General features: G+C 44.0%; 1 protein-coding gene across 3 annotated transcripts in view; it reads right to left on the bottom strand.

Moving 5' to 3' along the window:
* Positions 1–12,823, bottom strand: part of SHC3 (SHC adaptor protein 3) — a 116,120-nt gene that overhangs the window by 23,916 nt on the left and 79,381 nt on the right. For all 3 annotated transcript variants that reach the window (XM_039542779.1, XM_039542777.1, XM_039542780.1), the window contains 3 exons: positions 7,586–7,649; positions 4,986–5,105; positions 2,290–2,343 (listed from right to left, as the gene is read on the bottom strand). In XM_039542779.1, the coding sequence (XP_039398713.1) occupies positions 2,290–2,343; positions 4,986–5,105; positions 7,586–7,649 (238 nt within the window). The remainder of the gene's footprint in view (positions 1–2,289; positions 2,344–4,985; positions 5,106–7,585; positions 7,650–12,823) is intronic.

The raw sequence follows: 12,823 nt of genomic DNA, 5'->3' as shown, positions 1-12,823 counted from the left end.
TCTTTAACTTGCTGGCAAGAATACTGTGGGAGACCGTATTAAAAGCTTTGCTAAAGTCAAGGAATAACACATCCACTGCTTTCCCCTCAAGGAGTTGGGAGGGGTGAACTCTGGCAAACTTATTAGAATGTGTGTAGGTTCTTTTGTTTTCTCTGTAATGCTTTCCCCTTAAGAATAAATGTGCTTGCGTAGAAAGAGTCGAGTAGTAACTTGTGACTGCTGGTAATTCCGACTGTTCATATCCTCTGGCGAGAAAGCAAAGTGCAGACTCTGGCCTGTTTACACAGTCTGGCTTGCTGAGAATATCACAGTGTAGGCAGGGAACTGTGCAGCCTCCAATAATCACTGTCAGGAGGGAGAGAGATGTGGGTCTCTTCCCAAAAGAGGTGATGGCTGAGGAGCTGGGAGTTTAGAGTGGGTGCCCGCAAGGGACCACTCTGAGGGAATACTGGTGCAATTGCCCTGAACTGTAACACTCACATCACTTAATGCACTACTGCAATGCACTCAGATACCACAGTGATGAAGGTAGTAAAAGAAGGTGTATAGAACAGAACAGAATAGCCTGTCTCTCTGTTCATGCATCTCTAATACTCCCAGTGACCTGATGTAGGGGGAATGACTTTTGTGGGAGTGGAGGTGGATTTCACTCCTGAAGAGGAAAGAAAACAATGAATACATTTATAGTGGGATATATGCTAGGCTGGTTTGGTATGTTTGGTGTATCAAGCAGTAATTAAGTTTAGCTGTGAGAGACAGGAACCACATGAGCAAGCTCTTCCTTTTATTTAAAGTTCTCCCAACTAGGAGCCTACTGTGACAAGCCTGCTGAATGTCAATGGATGCTCACACCTACCCTCCTCTCCACCCCCAGAATGAGATCATCATGCAGTGGTCTTGTTGTGTGAATGCTACTTTATAGTTCCACCAGCTCTTGTTGGCTCCTGTACTTGGTATGATTTGATTTCTCAGTGACTCAGTGGCATGACTTTCATCTCACTACAACATTTGATAGACCTTGTTTATTTCAATTCAAATCTCTTACTGCTGCTGCTGGTAATGCTGTTTCCTGGTAAATCACTCTGCCAATGGGTGGGGGTGTTTCTAGGACTTAGCATGTGGGATGGCAGATGGGGTGGCAAAAAACTTTCCTATGGAGGCAGGCAACTGTACTAATCACACCTCTGCCCACTGCAGGAATTGTTCATTTCCAGTATCTATTGCAATCTGTGGTATTTCAGAGGTGCTGTTGATCAATTTTTTACTCCCTGAATTATTATTTTACAATGGCCCAAATTTATCCCTGCTGTATCCCCATTGAGTTTAGCAGAGTTACATCATGGATGAATTTGACCCATTTAGCATATTGATAACAATCAGTTTGCAAACATGTCAAGGATATTTTGCCCTGAAGAGCTGGTGCAGTTAACTCATCTTGCAGTTGAGGTGGGAGAGCTATTTCATAAAGAGGGCTATATGTGCCATGTAAGTGGACCTGTCCCTGACAACAGGGACTGGGTTGATCAATCTAGAGTAAAGGCTTTCAAGACTCAGGAGGGACTTTTACTGTTTTGAGATTCTCTCAATTCTTCATCGATAGAACATATTCTGAAGCGTATTTAGTATGAAACTGGGAGGATAGCTCAAACAAATATGTAGATCAGTAAAAAGCCCAGATCTGCCTTCTGAATTGAATGTGAGTTGCACAGAGGCATCGGAGAGGAACACTAAACATGGCAAGTGTAGAAATGCAGAACTGGGCTTCTCCTAAAAGGCACATCCTCTCCTCAAACATATGAGTGGAATGGACATATCTGAGGGCAGTATTTGGTTCTCCATTTTCATAAGATAGAGTTGAGGAAAAAGAAAGGAAAGAAAAGTTACCTGGACCTACCAGGCTAGAAATACAGCCACATCCTCAGTCCTTTACTGCAGGAAGGGCAAAATGGATAACAATCAAGATGAAAAGTAAAAGGATATCCATATGAAAATACTGTGCTTCCTTTGAAAACCACAGGGTCCTACTTACAGGATTTATAAGATTTATATGAAATGCTCTAGGCCCTTTGACACTTTTCCTGACACTCATTCATACAGGAGGATTTGTGACTGCCTGTCAGTGGTTTCCCTCAAAAAGAGCTTGATGGCAACAGTCCAGAAGAGCTTACAAAATAAGAAACAGAAGCTATCAAGCTTATATTTTCCTTTGAGTAAGACATGAGATAAATCCTGGCATAAGGTCCTCCTATAGCAATACGTATGGAAGAAAATGACTAAAGAAATGCTTACCGGATCACCTCCAGAGGCAAAGGAAATAGACTGCATATGATGATTTGCTATGATCTGTTTGGATCAGAAAAAAAATCAAAAGTATGAGTCAGTAGATTCTCTTTTGCAGAGAGGTAGTCATGCGTCTGACAAAGTGGGTATTCACCCATGAAAGCTTAAGCTCGAATACATTTGTTAGTCTATAAGGTGTCACAGGACTGTTTGTTGCTTTCTGAAAATATAGTTTCCTGAAGATATTTTGGAGAAACTTTAATCTGTTGAAGTGAGTTTTTGTCACAGGTAGTGATGAATGTAACAAAAGGGCACATTTCACCCAAAATACAGAGCTTCCATATCCTGCATGGCTACAGAGGGCAAATGTTAGGGGCTTCCATGACCTCCTGTGGATTTGAACATTGTGGACACCAGATAGTCTCTCTGGCTCAATGGAGTTAACTGTCAGAGCAGTGGAAAGGGAGTGGGGGTCATAGAGAGAGGCATTCCCTGAGCTGACTAATTTTCCTTTCCCCTTTCTTTCCTGCACCTGAAAGACCATGCCTAGCAGTACCTCCCTCTTGAGAAAAAGGCTCTCTTGGAGTTCCTTCGCTGAGTCAGAAGGGGTCACTAGAGAATAAGGTGAAGTGCTTCTTCCATGTAACGCATGCTGCCTTCATAATACGTCCAGCTCCATCTGCTCACCCAACTATAACCTTTAAATAGATCTTTCATTATTTTTATTCTCAGTGGAGGACTGTATTCCTCTTTATCCCCAAGGAAGGGTTTCTCTCCCCACTATTGCTCAAAGACCTGCATCATGGTGGTCTTTGTACCAGGAGGACTGAACAGTAATTCACTCCATGTCTCAGTGTCACTCCTAACTAACATGGTCAGCTCAATGGAGTGACTCAACAGGCCCCTTACCTCCCTACTCCAAACTAAGAATGCTGTTTTTCAATTCTCTCCAGTCCAAAGCTGATCCACGAACAAGAGACTAGCAACAAGAATCAAGCCTGTCTTTCTTGGATAGCACCATAAAGAACTAATCACAAAGCCACTTGGCCAACCTTGCTTTCAGTATTCTGAAAGGTGTGCCACAGAAAGCAGACCACATTTTTATACATTCCAGGAATGTTCTCTGGGGTAATCCAGCACTCCTAGTATAAACCAGAAAGGAAGGAAACCTCCACCAGAGTGCTGGTTTGTCAAAGACCCCTTCATTTCCCAGTCCTCCATCCAGGGGTGGCTCTAGGAATTGCGCTGCCCCAAGCAGGGCGGCACGCCGCAGGGGGCGCTCTGGCGGTCGCCGGTCCCGCGGCTCCGGTGGACCTCCTGCAGACGTGTCTGCGGAGGGTCCACTGGTCCCGTGGCTCCGGTGGACCTCCCGCAGGCACGCCTGCGGATGCTCCACCGAAGCCGCGGGACCAGCGGACCGTCCGCAGGCATGTCTGCGGGAGGTCCACCGGAGCCGCTTGCCGCCCTCCCGCGGCACGCCGCCCCAAGCGCGTGCTTGGCACGCTGGGGTCTGGAGCCGGCCCTGCCTCCATCATCATAGCATGTGTAGTGAATATAGATACACACGATATCAGTCATCTCTTCTATTTCCAGTTAAATGAGACTATACTGTGGAGAGAAGCCAAAACATTTGGGGTTGACCCTCAGCTGGTGTGAATCAGCATAGCTCCATTGACATCCCCAAATCTCTGCTGCTTTACACAGAGCTGAGGCTCTGGCCCTTTATTTAAAATGTCTTCAGTTTTTGGTATGTTTTGCAGATGGGTCATACTAAGGGAAGGCTCCTTGTGCCAGTAGTGAAAGCTGGGGACAACTGCCCTTATAAAAAGTACTATCAGATTCTTTAATAATGGTCCAAAACACTACAACATGCCATAGTGCTGTTATTACACTGCTTGAGCTAGTCCTGTAGAGGACTACAGCAGCTTATCTATAAGATGGTGGGGAAAAGACAAATAAAAAGTAAGAAACCTTTCAGGTGTGTGTGTATGTTTCTAGTTTATTTTTTATCTTGTGGCACAGCAGGTTTTTTTCCTTGCTGTATCTAGGCACATCTAGGGACGTAGCTCACAGCAAATAGCACAGCAGTGATTATGCAACACTATCAGCTTTCTCAATATACATAGCGAGCAAGATTTTTTTCTCATCTCATACATCATTCACAACCCACTGCAGTGATTCCCCAAAGTCAGTATATACTTTCAGCACAAAGGAGAAGAATAAAGGGGTTGGTTGACACAGGCTTCCTCCTTCTGAAAGGCAGACATTTCACTGAAGTGCAAACCCCCAAAGCAGGATTTTTAACATCACCTTATGAATAGAATGCCTTCTAAAACAATATATAGAAAAAGAAAAGAAAAACCACGGTGGATAGGCATTCATTTCTGTAGATTGGTCAGAACCAAAATACCTCCACCCAAACACAGCCCAAGTTTGGAACCGGACCTTTTTCTGCCAGAAAAAGCCATTTCACATTGTAAAGTGGACCTTTTGAGAAGTAATGACAGAATTACTGTGAAAACATGATTTTCACCAATCTATGTTAAATGTGTAACCAAACTAATTAATCTATTGCACTTTACATTTGCATTCCTTTTTTTATTTGATAAAGAAATAACACTTTAAGCACAGGAGCATTTTATTAAGTAGCAAACATTACACGATATGCTCTTTATCAATGGACTTAGGGATTTTTATACACAAACCTGTTTTGAATCAGGAGTCATTAGATTTAAGCTGGTGGTGGAAATATTCAGAGTTATGTTCATTCCTGCAAACTGAAGATTGCTCTTTCCCAAGACGCTAGAGAGAACTTTGCTTGGTGGCTGTGAAGTAAAGTAATACATTGTAGTTGATTCGCAACGATAACTCACTGCAATGGATTGCTAAACTGTATTATACTGTTCAGCCATGTGGGGACACTGTAACAAATCCCATTTAAGCTAACCTCAGCCATTCCTGGCAGTTCATTAAAGAATCTTATAGAAGGCTCATATCTGGTGTACCTCTGAGGCCTGGTCTACACTGGGGGGGGGAATCGATCTAAGGTACGCAACTTCAGCTACGTGAATAGCGTAGCTGAAGTCGAAGTACCTTAGCTCGAATTACTTACCCGTCCTCACGGCGCGGGATCGATGTCCGCGGCTCCCCCGTTGACTCCGCTACCGCCACTCGCTCCGGTGGAGTTCCGGAGTCGACGGGAGCGCGTTCGGGGTTTGATATATCGCGTCTAGCTGAGACGCAATATATCGAACGCCGAGAAATCGATTGCTACCCGCCGATCCGGCGGGTAGTGAAGACGTACCCTGAGAAGGGAGCTCTGTAGCCAGTCTGTACCCAGTACAGGAGCCTGACTTGCTCATAGCAGCCCTGCAACCTCCCCGTACAAGGTGTACATATCACACTTCATGCAGGCTCAGCTGACACCTTAGGAGCTGCTTTTCGAGAACGACAACTTTTACTCTACACTAGTGATCACTTCCTTTGGGCAGCTACTTTTCTCTGTAGGTCATTCCTCATAACACAATTAACAAAATGGTGAAAGCATAAGTGTGGAATATAGCGTCAAACCCCAGGTTGCAAAGCATTATTACTGTGCAATATTCAGTGGGGATCAAACCCTAGACTTACAACACCAAAAGCACATAGTCTTAATACTTGAGATGAAGGAATAACTTTGTTAGCTATAAGTAAGTAGCAAAGCCTTATTCTCTTTAACGATAGAAGGAGATATAACTGCATATACTAAGCCAGTGTACTTCACATAGGAGAATTTTTTATTCATATGTAATAAATCCATATTACAGACTAGAGATGAGAATAGGCCCTAGCCATGTAAATTAAGATATATGAGTCACCATGAAGACAGGGTGGGACACGGACCTGCAAAAGTTCACGTGTTTTTTGTTGCTGTTGTTAAGATTTAGCTGAAGTGCTGCTACCAGCACCCTTTCCCTTTCCAAAGGGTTGGTTTGTTTTAAAAGCAGTACGAGCAAGTACTGAGAGAATGCAGAATTGGTCAACGCTACGCTCAGCTGATGCAGCAACTCATGGTGTCGGACGCCATCAGGTGGTTGAGGGACATCTACATAGAACACATCACCGGACAACAGCAATACCAGGAGAGATGAGCTGGAGTGCCAATGAGAAGCACAATCAGGAAAGTAACTGAAATACTTTCCTCATGGATTTTATTTTCTAAATGTACAACCTACCTAATTCTCAATTACTGTGGGACAATCTCCACTCATTGATATATTTTGCTTTCCACAACCAAATCTCTACAATTTTTCATGAGTAATGTACCCAAGTATTCAGATTCTAATCTCTAAACAAGAGATACTGCTCTTAGACACACTGATTCAGCAAGATGGCTCATTGGGCTCTAGGAACTTCCTTTCATCCATTTTCCCAGTGTTATTTTGTAGCATTGTGTTTTTCAAGAAATAAGACATTTGCCTTTCTTTTACTTTCTGATTAAAAGCCCCCATTAAAAAGGCTGAATATGGAAGATATTCTCTGAAAAAACAATTTTGTTTTGAAGCAGATTCTGTTGTCACTGTGGTATTTGTTGTTTTAGTGTTTGCATAGTGGGAGTTAAATACAGTACACCCATTGTGACCATGAGAGCTAAATATATATTACATGGGTCTCAGCTACAAGAAAAAGGCCAGATTCAGCCAGGACGTGAGTGGGTTCTTGTTCTGAATCCTCCCTCATATATTCTATTTCTGTTGATAGTACAGCAGTTATCCATTTCAGATACAAGCTCACGTCACTGCAAACTAGACTTCCTAAGAGCTAAACTGTGGCTTTGCTGCAAGCCCTGAGTCAGGGGCAGTTCATAGTTGTGCTGCTCCAGAGGTAGAGCCAGGATCGTACAGGCACCATCTCAGAGTCACAATATGGTGTCCGGCTGGTTCTTTCCTTGCTCCAGGAAGGCAACAGTTTGTGTCAGCCGTATACCTAGCACAGTGTACTTCCCCCTTTGCTGTGGCCAATAGCGTGGGGGCAGAGCCAAGATTCCAGCCACTTCCCCACCCAGCTATGCTACTAGCCATGATATGGATATCCCAGGCAGGGGAGGAAGGAGTATCCTTACACTCTCTTACTTTGAACTCCTATGAGCAATGCTGACCGGAAGGGCAGTAGGTGCAATCTACAGTGGCTGCACATAGACAAGACTTTGGAAAACTCTGTACCTGCAGTTCTCAGGCTGACTTAAACACACCTGCCCACTGCGTCCGGTTTCCGCTATGCTGAACTAAGGAAATATGGGTCACTGACAAGAAAGAAAGAAAAATACCTTTCTTTTTTTGAAGGCTGCTTTGGCTCCAGGTACTGCTTCACAAACACGGCTGATTGCTTCCCTGTGGAGACAGAAAATAAGCTTTATAGCAAATGGATGTGTTGGTTTCTTCATTATATGTTCAAATTGCACTGAAGGGGAATATTTGACAACTTAGTTCTTTATGGCATTCAGTCACAAGTGAAGACCCGATAACTAGTGAGTCAATTAGTTCTTTTCTCACTAATAAAGATATCATCTCTGATCAGCTTTAAAACAGACTCAATTTTTAAAAAAAATACAACCTGCCCCAAACATTTCCCTACTACCTTCCTGCCCAAATGTGGAATTTTCTCCAAATTTGGACTACTCTGCTCTGAGGTACAATACTCAATTTTGGTTCAAGGTGCAATAACTGGAGAACCATCAAGGAAAAAAATTGGTTCCTTATACCATTGGAGAGCTGGTATATGCTGCACGTCTCATTTTTTTATCCTAGTGAGATATCAGGTCTTAAAACAATGCTACTCTTAATTATTAAACACCGTTTGAGACCATTTTTAACATTTGTATTTATTTTGGTTTTTTTTCTAAATTTAGAACATAGAGACAGTTATTTTCCTCCCCCTCTGAGGCTTGTGCAGAGCCGAGCCAGCCTGGTTTCACATAGTATCAAAACTCTCTAAAATATTTCTGCAGTCATTTTGCTGCAAAATGTATGTTGTAAAGAAAATATATGAGAGTGTTGTGGTGTAAGGATTTTACTGGTATTTGTTCATCATGACCCACATAACTTGTGGCATTACCGTACCACTACAAATATCTTTATATCACAAACATTATGGGTTTTTTCCTAATCAGACTTATGTCATTGGTAAATTAATGCTGACAGGCTAAGTGAAAGAAACATACGCTCAGGAGGAATTTGAATGAGGAATATGATTGTATTTCAAAATGAAATGTTGCTGATCATGCAGCTGCAGGTGAATGTCTTTAGGCCCTATCGGTTTTAAACAATAGGTCAAATGCAACAACCAAATTGTTAATTCTTGAAAATATGTAAACGTGCATGCACAGTCCTTCTTAGTCATGTTAATATCAGTGCTGTAATGGATCAGCCTCGATTGATGCAATACATTGTAATGGCTCCACTGGGACTGTTAAAGATAAATTGCAAAATATTCTTTAACAGTATTAAATATTGAGGGAGATTTCAAATTATTAACAGAATAGTATGTGTATACTTCCAAATGGACAAATGACATTTATTTTACACAACCAAATATTTTTAAAAATAACAAAATTGAAGGGAACCCACCACAAACTCAAAAGCCCACAGAGCCAGAGATAACCAAAATCTCAAAGCCAACCTAAAGGATCATTAAAAACCGAAATATTTCTTTAATTCTACGTTGACACAATATCTGTGTTACTGTTTCAACCCATAGTCTATGTGAATGTATGTGATCAGTGTGCATATGGGAGGGGCTGCCCATGTATGTGCAAGCACACACAGACAATGGCCTAACAAATGAAGTTATTGATTTATTATGGAGGAATCAGTAGTGACTCCATAGTTAAGACTGGAGTATGCACAGAAATAAAAATTTGGCCACTTTTGGAGGGGCACTTTCTGTGCCTCCCCCGGCCTAAGGCGCTGGCTCCCCTCAACCCCTCATAGTCTTGGGGCCTGTGGCGCTCGCTCTCCACTGGTGGCTAGAGGAGCAGGCTCTTCCCCTCCTCCCCCATGGCCCCAGGGCTGGCGGAGCTGGCTCTCCTCCCCTCCCCCTGCAGCCTGTGGAGTTGGATCTCCTGCCCTGGCCCAGGCAGGAGGAGCTCACTCTCCCTGCCCCAGAGGAGTTCTGTACCCTGGTTTTGTTGACTGGGGGGTGGTGCCCCTGCTTGCCTCCCTTGCACATGCCCCTGGTTAAAATTGCATGGCACTTCTCACCTAGGGCCCAAACCAATGAACCTGAAGTCAGTGGAAAGACTCCCATTAACTTCAACAGATTTTGGATCAAGCCCTTAAAGCAAGACTAAATCCCTCCATTTCACTGACCAATGATGGAATTTAGTCTCCAAATCTACCCCAGTTCAGAACCCCGATGAATTTTCTGCAATGTGTTTTGTGTAAAATTGTTACTAACTCTCCCAGATACAGCAGTTAACAATCAGGCCAGTTGGCAAATGAGACCTAACATGACTCACAAGCACAGTACAACAAAACACCCCACTCCTAGTCATCATCCCTGCACCTCAAACTGAGGCTACTTTTGAAAATGTAATGTCAGACAGAAAAAATATTCCCCTTGTTCATAACATGTGTTTTCATTAACCCCAGAAGAAGCCAACACATACATCTATGATCCAATGCTGCCTCCTTAGCCCTGCTGCCCAGCCATGAGCACCCCTGGCTCCTCAGATAGGCTCCCAGCAAGCCCTGGATCCTGCAAAAACAGTGAGGAAGACTGGGCAGCAGCTGGGAGTCCTTCTCCCTCGCCCATGGCAGGCTCCTCAGACTTACTCCCCATCCCTACCCAGTGTGCTTCAGAGCTGGGCTGGGCAGTTCTTCAGCTACTCATCCACTCTGACTGCAGAGATACAAACTGCTTATCAGGTACATTTTCCTGCAACTCTCCCTGACTGCTCTCACAATCTCCCAGCTACTATCAGCAACAGAAGGCATAGAGGGGGCAAGGAGAGATTGCAGGCAAATTTTCCTGACAAGCGCAGCTTGCATCTTTGCATTGGAGACATCTCCATCTCGGATGCTGAGCTGGGGTTGGCATGTCTTTGGTTGCCTGGCCTCTCTGCCAGCCAGCTACTGAGTGTCAAGAGAGGAGCCCTACACTAAGGAAACTCAGTCCATCCATCAGACTGGGACTCCTGCTGGCTACCCTTATCAGGTCTGAAGTTGGGGAAGTGAATGTACTGGAATAAGAGGAAGAAACCTAGCTCGAAGGATTGGCTGGCTGTATCACCAGCCTCCTGTTGGAACAGCCAGCCAATTGAAGCACTGCACACTTTGGCTGGGAAGTGAATCTGGAAAGGAGGATGGAGGACAGCTGGGGAGCCAGGATGCATATCAGCTTAGGCAGTAATAACACACTGCAGACTTCCAACTGCAGGTACATCTGTTCATAAAACACCTTAACCTTGCTGAGCTTGGAGTTGAGGTTGTGTGTGAGAGTGTGTGAAATGAAAGAGAGTGTGCTGTGGATCTCAGGAGGACAAGAGTGCATTTGGGTGTTATGATATTGAGCTGATAAGACATGTTGAAACTAGTCTGGACCGTAGTATTTCTTTAACTAGTGACTTCCTCGATTTTCAGTAAATACACTAGAGCAACATCAGCTCTAAAGTTAACAGTGGTTTTGGTAGGGATATTAGGAGCTTTGAATGAAATACTAGCTTATCTTTGAAGTGTGCTGGTGAAGATAGTGGAGCTGGAGAAGAAGTTCTCCAAGCAATTTTGCCTGTGCAAGACAGGATGGCCCAGAGAAGTCTGGGGTCAGCTGCTCAGCAGCGATCCTTACAGCTGCTGCAAAAAGGTGTAGCATTTAATTTGCTAGAAGGCATGCAGGAGCTCAGGTACTGAGGTGCTCATATAGATCCCTGATTAGATAAACAGATGGAAAGAAAACAGCTGGCTGGTCACCCCCACTTTGGGCCTAGGACGTGGGGAAGAGATGGGGTGGAAAGAAGCAGGGAGGGGTTGGGGCATTGGAGGAAGGGGTGAAGTGGGGGCAGGGCCTCGCCAGAGCTGGGGGAGGAGCACCCCCCGGAAGATTAGAAATTAAGCACCTGTGCCCCAAGGTCTCTGCCAGTCTGAAAAATTCCTTCCTGACTCCAAATATGGCTCGAAACGATTGTCTGCCGTTGCTTTCAAGGGGTGGGGGTGGGGTGGGGCTGACGACATGTACCCAGAACCACCCGTGACAATTTTTTTGACCCATCAGGCATTGGGAGTTCAACCCAGAATTCCAATGGGCGGCGGAGACTGCGGGAACTGTGGGAATAGCGAACCACAGTGCAACGCTCCGCAAGTCAACGCTAGCCTCGGTACTGTGGACACACTCCACCGAGTTAATGGTCTTGGAGTGGGGACACACACAATTGACTGTATAAAATCGATTTCTAAAAAATCGACTTCTATAAATTTGACCTAATTTCGTAGTGTAGACACACTCTTAGACTGAGTGTGGGTGAGACCCACCAGCCAGACACCTGGGAAAGAATTCTCTGTAGTAACTCAGAGCCCTTCTCATCTAGTGTCTCATTTCCAGCCATTGGAGATAGTTGCTAACAACAGTCACAGATGGGCCATATGCCATTGCCACCTCATTACAGCACCCACTCCATAAACTTATCAAGCTCAGTCTTGAAACAAGTTAGGTTTTTTGCCCCCACTACTCCCCTTGGGAAGCTATTCCAGAATTTCACTCCTCTGATGGTCAGAAACCTTCATCTAATTTGAAGTCTAAACTCAGTGATGGCCAGTTTATAGCCTCTTGTTTTTTGTGCCAGTATTGGCCATTAACTTAAATAACTCCTCTCCCTCCCTGGTGTTTGTCCCTCTGATATATTTATAGAGAGCCATTATATCTCCCCATAGCCTTAATTTTGTTACACTAAACAAGCCAAACTCCTTAGGTCTCCTCTCATAAGAAAGGTTATCCATTCCTCTGATCATCCTAGTAGCCCTTCTCTGCATCTGTTCCAGTTTGAATTCATCTTTCTTAAGCATGGGAGACCACAATTGTACACAGTATTCCTCATCTGGACAAGGTCTCACTGGTGCCTTGTACAATGGTAACAACACTTCCTATCTACTGGAAACACCTCGCCTGATGCATGATTGTATTAGACTTCTTTCATAGCTACATCACCTTGGGGGCTCATGGTCAATCTGTGATTGACCAATACACCAAGGTCTTCTGTTCTGTCACTTCCAACTGATAAGTCCCTAGTTTACAGCAAAAATTATTGTTAGTCCCTAAATTCATGATCTTGCACTATTAAATTCCATCCCATTTCTATTATGCCAAAATTCCTTGTATGATATTCTGGTCCTCCTCTGTATTGGCAATACCTCCCAACTTTGTGTCATCCACAAATTGTATTAGCACACTTCCACTTTTTGTGCCATGGGCATTAATGAAAATATTAAATAAGACTGATCCCAAAACCAGACCCTAAGAAATTCCACCAATAACCTCCCTCCACCCTGACAGTGCTCCTTTCAGCATGACTCGT

Source organism: Mauremys reevesii, linkage group 6, assembly GCF_016161935.1.
Source record: "Mauremys reevesii isolate NIE-2019 linkage group 6, ASM1616193v1, whole genome shotgun sequence".
Classification (NCBI taxonomy): domain Eukaryota; kingdom Metazoa; phylum Chordata; order Testudines; family Geoemydidae; genus Mauremys; species Mauremys reevesii.
The sequence above is the reverse complement of the archived record's forward strand: the minus strand, read 5'-3'. Positions and strand labels throughout refer to the sequence as shown.